The sequence below is a fragment of the Gallinula chloropus genome (genome assembly GCF_964237585.1).
Source record: "Gallinula chloropus genome assembly, chromosome: 4".
Classification (NCBI taxonomy): domain Eukaryota; kingdom Metazoa; phylum Chordata; class Aves; order Gruiformes; family Rallidae; genus Gallinula; species Gallinula chloropus.
This window is the reverse complement of record NC_140088.1, coordinates 34,489,622-34,498,328: the sequence shown is the minus strand read 5'-3', so window position 1 is coordinate 34,498,328 and position 8,707 is coordinate 34,489,622. Positions and strand designations below refer to the sequence as shown.

General features: G+C 58.6%; 2 protein-coding genes across 2 annotated transcripts; both read left to right on the top strand.

Annotated features, from left to right (window-relative positions):
- Window positions 1-204: 204 nt before the first annotated feature.
- On the top strand, window positions 205-6,519 carry PEX16 (peroxisomal biogenesis factor 16; the record flags this gene model as incomplete). The annotated part of the gene is made up of 11 exons (XM_084263146.1): window positions 205-376; window positions 518-553; window positions 764-840; window positions 2,095-2,228; window positions 2,536-2,642; window positions 3,119-3,199; window positions 3,623-3,775; window positions 4,129-4,201; window positions 4,502-4,621; window positions 4,837-4,901; window positions 5,988-6,519. The coding sequence occupies 11 exons, from the start codon at window positions 205-207 to the stop codon at window positions 6,044-6,046; spliced, it is 1,077 nt and encodes a 358-aa protein (XP_084119272.1). The 3' UTR covers window positions 6,047-6,519.
- A 1,069-nt stretch (window positions 6,520-7,588) lies between these two features.
- FREY1 (Frey regulator of sperm-oocyte fusion 1) lies at window positions 7,589-8,164 on the top strand (the record flags this gene model as incomplete). Its single annotated transcript, XM_084263145.1, has 3 exons — window positions 7,589-7,656; window positions 7,873-7,940; window positions 8,037-8,164. The coding sequence occupies 3 exons, from the start codon at window positions 7,589-7,591 to the stop codon at window positions 8,162-8,164; spliced, it is 264 nt and encodes an 87-aa protein (XP_084119271.1).
- Between the last annotated feature and the right edge of the window lie 543 nt (window positions 8,165-8,707).

The following is an 8,707-nucleotide window of genomic DNA, read 5'->3' as shown; positions in this document are numbered from 1 at the left end:
CCCCGCGAAAGCCGGTAACCCCGTACCTGCCCGCCTACCGCCGCTGCCGGTCCTCCAAACCCCCCGCCCGCCGCCCGATCCGATCGGCTGCGCAGCGCTCGGCACCCGGCCTGCTCCGCTCCTCTCGCTCGGTTGGGCTGGGCTGGGCCGGGCCGGGCGCGCAAGCGCGGTGGCGGCCCCCGGAAGCGCCGGGCAGCGGGAGCCATGGCGGCGGGAGCGATGGCGGCGGGTCCGGAGCTGGTTCGCGGCGGTGGCAGCGGCCCGGCGGCGCGGCTGCGGCTGCTGTGCCAGCGTTACCAGGAGTACGTGAGGCGGCACCCGGCCGCCACGGCCCAGCTGGAGGGCACCGTGCGGGGCCTGTCCTACCTGCTGCCAGGTGCGGGAGGGGAGCGGGGCCTGGGCCGGGCCCCGCTGCGGTACCTGTCAGGCCGGGGGGGTTGGGGTGCTGGGGTCCGGCGGGGAGCGGGGCCTCTCCCGTGCCGGGCGCCGGCTGGTAGCCGCTCTCATCCCTTCGCAGGTCGCTTCTCGGACTCCCACGCGCTGTCGGAGCTGGGTAGGTGTGCCGCGGGGGGTGCGGGCCGTTCCCCTGGCCCCTTGCTCGCCTCACGCCTGGCTGCCTCTTCCAGCGGCTGGCGGGAGGACTCGGCGCGGGCTGCTGCCTTTCCTCCCTCATCTCTTGCCGGGTAAAGAGGCAGCCGTCCCGGTTCGGTTCGCTCAGCGCTCCCTGCATCCCCTAACTGTGGTGTTCCCATCCCTCTTCCAGTGTACTCGGCCTCCAATCTCCTGGTGCTGTTAAACGACTGGATTCTCCGAAAGGAGCTGCAGCGCAGCCTGCCCGTGGTAAGGCTGGAGCGTGTGGGAGGGCGGTTCAGGGCGCACACTGTCTCCCTTGGAGAAGTTTTCAGGGAGTGTTGGTAGGAACTGATGGGTCTGTGCTGTGGCCTCTCTGCTGTCAGGTGTGTAGAGGCCAGAAGCACCCTCTGAACGCTGAAGCAGCAGTCCTGTGCCTGCTCGGAGGAGCAGCTACAGCACTCCCTGCGCCACAGAAATAGGGCCCTGACTTGCACCAGCAGCTCCTCTGATGTTTTGAGGCACTCGGAACTTGAGACAGGCAAAGGTGTTGCCAAATAGCCATTGCTGTTTCCAGCCCCCTGACTGTGGAGCACCAAAGCTCTGATTCCATCCTTCGGACTCTTCCTTTGCACATGATATTGAGCAAAGCAAGCATAAGCAACTTGCAAGAGCACCAGCCTGGCTCCCAGCACCTGTTAGACCTTTAGGGGAATGAGGAGGAGGGGTTTTTTTCCAAACAAGCCTCTTCTGTTGTAAGCCAGCCAGTGTCTGCAAACCCAGTGTGGGTTTGGGTGTTGGCACCTCTCTGGCTGGACTGTCAGGTGTGGAACAAACAGGATTGCAAAAGACTTGCTTCCCTTGTTGTTAAAGGCTGGAGCGAGTTTCAGCTGCATTGTCTGTACTGATGCTTTTCAATGGGCAAATCCTGTGGTCTGTAGCACCAGCAAGCTCCCACGTGGGGAGCTGGGAACCAGGCTGGAAGAGCGCCTGCTGTCATGGGCTTCACACCTCCAGTCTAGCCTGGTGGTGTATTTGGCAGGCATTCACTGGTGTGGCTGTGGTCTTTGGGTCCCCTTCCCTCTGTTCCAAGTGTATTCCCTCATCAGCTCTAACTAGGGCAGAGGATTGCTGTGTATCCCAGCTCCGGGATGAGGAGGAGGAGAGAATTTTGCCAGGGAGTTCAGGCACAGTGCCACAACCCGGGAGACTGGACTGCTGGGCCAGTTGGGATGGAAGGCAATTCCAAGATACAGCTGTGATGTTCTCCCCATTTCTGGGGCAGCAGCTCTGTGGGGTACTGCAATGTCTCGCCCTGGCCCTGCTGGGAGGTGCAGAAGTGGGCTTGTGTGTAGACTGTGGCTGTGGTGGAGGCACTGCTGGTTTTTTACCTGAGGCTGTGACTTCCAAGTCCATACGATGCTTATTTCAGAGGGTCCCACCAAACTGGGCTGCGCTTCTGCCCCGTTAAACTCCCAAGCAGAACCTGCATCCTGTCCCCCTCCTCCCCTCTGTGTTTTGCAGTCGCTGCCCCAGCAGAAGCTGCTGACCTGGCTGAGTGTGCTAGAATGCGTGGAGGTCTTTGCAGAGATGGGGACAGCCAGGGTGTGGGGGGAGATGGGCCGGTGGACCATCATTGTCCTCATCCAGCTGGCTAAGTAAGTGCCGTGGGCAGAGGGGACGGGGCAGCGTGCACTCGGAAAGGGAATCTGGAGGGGAGTTAGCAGCACCCCAGGAAAAAGCCCAAGTGGGACTGAGCTGCCAGTCCCTGAGGTTGGGGGAATTGGAGCCCTGCAGTGTGCCGGGTATAGCCCCACAGAAGGGGACACTTGCCCCTCTCACCTTGCCAGCTGCCCTGGGCAGACCTGGGTGTTTGCCTCTTGTGCAGAAGCTGCCTTTCAGCACGGCAGGAACCCGGCTCCATAGCCTGGTACTGAAGGCTTCTTTCCATGTGTCTGCTCACAGAGCCATCCTTCGTCTCCTGCTCCTGCTGTGGTACAAAGCTGGCATCCAGACATCTCCTCCCATCGTGCCGCTGAACAGGGAGCAGCAGCAGCCTCTCCACCCCCAAGGTGAGCCCACGGCACTGTCATCATTGGCTTGGTGCCTTGCTGGGCTTGCTTGTCTTGTCTTGCTGGGACTTACTCATCAGAGCAGCAGCTTGGGTGGTGCAGGGACCTGTAAGGCTTCAGCAGACAAAGCTGAGCTGCGCTGAACTTTCCACCTGCTACAGAGCACCAGTTAGCATAGTGCCAGGGTTGTCCTACAGTCTGGAAGGAGTGGGTGGGGGACTCTAAGCCTGGAACCACTGCCTGAACTGTGAGTCAGGCTGCATGTCCCCTTGGGCAGTGTCAGGCAGATAGACCTCTTCACCCTCTGACAGCTCTGTGCAGGGTTAGCCCCTTCGGGGTGGTCTGGTTTGCACCAAGTCAAACCTGGAGTTTGGTTTTCTTGATGGCAATGTGGGGAAGGGTGCTGCCAGCATTCAGGTGAGGTGTGTTCCTTTGGAGCCTGACACCCCCCCCCCATGCCTGTTTTTCTTCTGCAGACATGGAAGACAGCTCCTCAGGGAAGGATCAGACCTATGTTGGCAGACGTTCCAGCCGTGTTGTACGCTCTCTCCAGAGCAGTAAGTAGCTGAGCCTGTTTTCTGGCTTGTCCTGAGCTGTTCATGAACGACCCAGGTGTGGGCAGTAAAGAGCAGAATCTGGTACTGGGGCAAGTACTGCCAGTCACTGGGCTGCGTGGGTGGGAGGATGTCAGAGCGACAGGGATTCAGGCACGTTGTACTTTTCCAAGCACAATGGAGATAACCCATCAGTGTGGCTGTGCTTTGAGGAGCACGGACACTGTGAGTAACTGTCCCTGTTCTGTCACCCCTTGGGGCAACCTCTGAGCATGCTGGTCAGCCGCTGCAGTTGCTGTGTGTGATGTTCTTCAAGCTTTCCTGTCTCCAACCTTCCCAGTGCAAAAAGCATGGAGGAGGGGGTGTGGGGGAGGTGTGGTGGGAAGGTTTTATTTGTGTGAGTGACCTGACGTGCCTTTTTTTCAGCCCCATCCCTGCAGTCCCGGCACTGGGGGTCCCCCCAGCAGAGGGAAGAGTCACAGAGCCGAAGAGCAGAGGAGGTGAACCAGCCTCCCACCCCTCTGGGTCTCCAGGAAACCATTGCGGAATCCATCTACATCACCCGCCCTCTGCTCCACCGTATCCTGCCCCGGCTGCGAGCGGGCCAGCCATGCCCCGACTGCCAGCAGAGGGTGCTGCCGCCCAGCCCTGGTGCAGGGCCGCGCAGTGCCAGACTTCCCTCTCCCTGCTGCTGCTCTGCACTGGGACTCCTCACTTCTCTTATGCCTCCAACTCATCCACTGGAGTTGTGGCTGCAAGTTCTCCAGCCCCTTCCCCTACACACACACACACATACCACCCCCCCTACCCCTCTGCACCTCACCATATTGTCCTGGGTGTGGCAGAGTTTTGCTTGTCCCTCGGGGATGGCTCATGTGTGTGCCTTGTCAGGCATCTCTGGTTCTTTCTCTTCCTTGACTGTGTGCTCCTAGTATTGAGTTTAGGAGTGTGGGGCCAGAGATCGTGGAAACCCTGGCTTCTCTCAGCAGTCCTGGACATCTCTAGGTCAGTCTGAGGAAGGGTCTTTGTGGGTACTTGAGGTTGGTGGTAGCATCATGCTTCCCCCTGCTCCCCAGCCCAGGGCAGGCCCTACTGAGAGAAATAGGCACAGGGGCCGGGCCTGGTCCTTAGTGATGGGAGTGACACACTGAAGTAGCTTCTGCAGCACTTGGGCATTGCGCTCTGTTCCCAGCTGGTGCAGCCTGCTCTGCGTGGAGCTGAGAACAGAGGGCTTTTAGAAGCCTGCTTGCTTTTCTCTGCTGGCTGCTATTGCCATGAGTTAGCTCTCTGCCCTTCTCCTTCCAGTCTGAGCTTGCTGAGTGATCTGAAAGACCTGAACAGGCGAGAGCGAGCAGAGCTGAGGCGACGGACCATCCTGCTGCTGTACTATCTGCTGAGATCGCCGTTCTATGACCGATACTCAGAGTAAGAGGCCCCTGCTGGGCTTTTCCAGAAAATTTCTCTTTTAACAGACCTAGCATCAGGGGACTGGGTGAGTAGATCTAAAGAGGTATGGGCACCAGTGGCCAGGTTAACTGAGCCCCAGTGTGACAGCTGCTGTTGCTGTCTGTGCATTCAGCAGCTGGGGGCAGGGGCAGGAGGTGTCCTGCTGGACTTGCTCATACCTTCTCCCTTCCTAGGGGCAGGATCCTTCTCCTCCTGCGCTTGTTGGCTGATTACGTGCCTGGAGTTGGCTTTGTGACACGTAAGTGTGCCCCGCTGCTACATCCCCGTTTCTGTTGGGTGGAGAAAAGTCGGGGGGAGTTGGGCAGACTGTTTCTCAGTTTGTTTCCAACCTGAGGAAGCAATTGGGTAGTCCCTGGAACAGTTAGCACCAGCACATCCTGTACTGGTGCTTGTGGTGTCCTAAACTGGAACAGGAAAGGACGAATTGCTTGCTGGCTCTTTGGGACTGGTGCTCAACCACAGTGGTAAAGCCTTCCAGGCTGCTGCGCTGGGTCTCTGCCACCTCGGCCTGTTCTCTTGGGCTCCCATTCCGCACCCCAGCTGTTGTGCCAGAGCCCCGCTTGGCAGTCCCTGGTTTTGAACATCTTGATCCTCAGTCTGCAGTGCAGACACAAAGGTTAAATGAGTGCCTGGAGTTCCTGACCCAGCCAGGAGTGGATTGTAAATCAAAGGGCCAAACCAGGTCTGTCTTCTGGTCCTTCACCAGAAAGACCCCTTTATTATGTGCCAGAATTCCACCTCCCCCTCTTCCCTGCTGATATGAAGCCCTTTGTGGGGTGATTCATGGCAGTGATGTGGCATTAGATCAGCCTGGCATTGTGGGATTGTCCTTTCTTTGGGGAGGGAGTTCACAAAGCTGGCTAGCTCAGGAGCTGCTGCTTCTTCCAGTCAGTGATTTTTGGAGAGGCTTTGGAGCCTGCGTTACGCCGTGTACTACATAAGCATTTCCACTCTGCAGCAGTTGCTCCTGAGCCTGCACCTGCTTGTTACTGCTGAGTTGTCTTCCCAGTGCCACCCTGACTCACTGCATGTGGGGTTTCCCCTTCCTGCTGGAGTTTGGGTGTGCTGCCTCCCAGAGAACGGTGTCCTACAACGCGGCTGCACTGACCATGCTTCACAGCCTGCTTGCTCCTGCTCTTAATCCCTGGCACCGCATCCCAGAGTTGTTTCCCATCTGGGCAGAAGTAACGTTCAACTCCTGGGTTCATCTGGGTTGTATAACCAGAGATTTTGGGATCCAAGGAGGGGGATGTACCCTCCTCATACACAGAGATTCCTGTCCCTGCCTTTCTGTGGGTGCGATCGCCCTGTTCTCTCGTTTCAGGGCCGCTGATGGATTACTTGCCTGCTTGGCAGAAAATCTATTTCTATAACTGGGGCTGATGAGAAGGTGATTGTTCTCTGTGAAGATTGTGGCTGGATGTTTCTATGGAGGGCGAGCAGGCTGGGAGAGGGGTGTTGACAACATCTAATTTTCAGTTAAACCATCAATGAGAAGCTCCTGTGCTGCAGGGTGGGGAGGGGGAGGGGGTGTACGTAACTCTTTTTAACAGACCTGGCTGTGAACGACGGACACTATCATGTGTGGAGAGACCCTGGCCACCTCTTTCCCTGGAGAGCTCTGTGGCTGCAGCGACGGTGATGGGGTGGCCTCTCTTTTTTTTTAACACTTGGGGTTTTTTTCCTTCTCCTTTTGTATGGCTGCGCTGTAAGACAGCCAGGCAGCGTAGTGGTTTTTGGAGGGTGTCATCTCCCACCTCACAGCGCTGAGACCGACCTTGCAGCCTGCTTGTGTTGGCCGTGTTTGGCCCATCTGCTTGGAGAGGGCTTGTCTGTCAAATAAAGTGACTGGATGGAAAGAACTGAGCTGAAGGACCTCTTCTTCCCCTGTTTGCACGAACACCATCTCTCTGATCAGAGGCAGCAGCTTTTGCAGGTGTCTGCACTGGGATATGGTGGGATATCCCACCTTTTGTTCTGGCCTGTTGGGATTGTTGCTCAGCAGATGACTGTAGGTACCCGGTTCAGTCTCACATTGCTTGGGGTTCCCCTAGGGCAACAGGCACCTGCGAGTTGCTTTTCAGCACCCACTCTGTGCTAAAAGGGAGGGAGGAATGGCTGCCAAGCACTTGGGGGGTAGAGGAGTACTGAAGAAATGAATTTGGCAAATACCCTGGCACAGCCTGGGTGGCTTTTTGCACCTGCTTTGCTACCTGGTGTGCAGTTGGAGGTCACTCCATGGGCTGCTGCGGGCTCTTGCGGCCAGAACGAAGTGGTACCCAGCCGGCAGCACTGGGTTGCCCCCCTGGCAGCTGCCAGGAGTGTTCCTGCCTCGGCTATCCTTGAGGGATTCGGGGGCTGTAGGGGTCAGAGCCTTCTTGCCTCAGGACCTGAAATGGGGGGTCTATCCCCCGCACCCCTAAAGGTGTCATTGCAGTGAGGAGGAAGTGGGCTGTGGGGCGTGTTGCCACCTGTGGGCAGTGATGTGCTGTAGTGCAGCGGCATGGAAGAGCTGGGAGCCAAGGACTCTGCTCCCTTTGTCTATGCTTGCAGCAGAGGAAAGTGCTGAAGACCACAAAGGGTGGAAAGCACTGGGGGGGCTCACTCCTGGGAACAGAGAGATAGAGAGGAAGGAGTTCGGCTTCAGAGGGCTTGATAGGGAGTGAAGGGTGGTGGTGAGGCACAGGGAAGCAGCCCTGGAGCTGTGGCTATGTGGAGGCAGATGTGCCATAGGCAGGGAGGGCTGGGAGCAGCTGCTGTGGCCAAAACGTGTCCCCGCAGCCCAGGACCAGAAGCTCAGGTACCATAACAGGTTAGGCAGCGTGGCCTGGGTGGGGCCCACTTACTGCACAACACAGACAGTATCCCAGGGCTACCAGGGTGGCTTCTCTGTGACCTCCCTGAGAGCTGGTGTCAGGGAGCGCCATGCTGTGCTGGTTCCTGCTGCTTGCCCTGCTGCTGGGGTCTGCCCTCCCACATCCCCCACGCCAGAGGTAATGGCTCTTCCCTCTCCTCCTCCCTGTCCTGGTACCGGCAGAGATACCCCAGGGCTGCTGGTCTGGGCTCAGGCTGGCACTTGTGGCACCTAGCCCTGAGATCCAATGGGCTGGGTGAGAACAAGGGGTGTGTGGGAGCTCTAGGTGCCGGTGTGGGTGGGCACTGTACATTCCCAGCTCACGCCTGTTCCTGGTTATCCTCTGCAGGGCCAGCTACTCGGTCCCTGAGGACTTCTCTGCTCCCCTGGAGCTTCCACAGGAGCACTTTGGCCTGGTGGATGGTATGGCGCTCTCCTTGCCCCTTCCAAATGCCCTTTCCAGGTGGGTAGGTGTCCACAGCCCCAGGGCTAAGCTCAGCCTCTGTGCTCTACCCTCAGACTACGGCATCAAACCCAAGCAGCCCCGCTTCCGCGTGCCGATGGCCTGGCAGCACCGTGCGGGGCTGCGCAGGGCCAGAAAGAAAAACAGCAAGCGGGATGAGCTGCACCTGCTGGAGTACTACTAGGATGCCCACCCGTGAGCCAGCGTGCCCTCGTGCCCACCGCAGCCCCCCCACCCCGGCCCCACCTGCCCTCCGCTGCTGCAGGACAGGGTAGGTGAGGAGTGCAGGGGTGGGATAAGGGTAATCCCTACTTGGCCGGGACCGGAGCGTTCCTGTGATCCCTGCTGAGCATCATATGATGCGCTCCAGCCCCCCGTGCGTTGCAACTGGGACTCAGACCAAACCTGAGAAGCTCCAGCTCCTTGTGGAGTGCCAAGGGAAGGAAGAAACCCAGAGCTCAAACCTGCTGCAGTGGGACACAAACAGCACAGCAGCCCTGCACCATGAACCATCATATTTAATAATTGTTGCCATCGCAGCAGATCCAGCTGAAGCACAGAGACCGCTGGCTGTGGGGACCAGGAGAGCTCTCCTACCTTCCCCAGGCTTCGCACGGCTCCCTGTGGGCTTTAGCTCTGCACAGGGGCTGAGCCCCACCACCCTGGGGTGGCCCAGCCCCTGCTGCTGCCTCTGCCCCTCTGCAGCTGGGGGAAAGGGGCAGGGAAA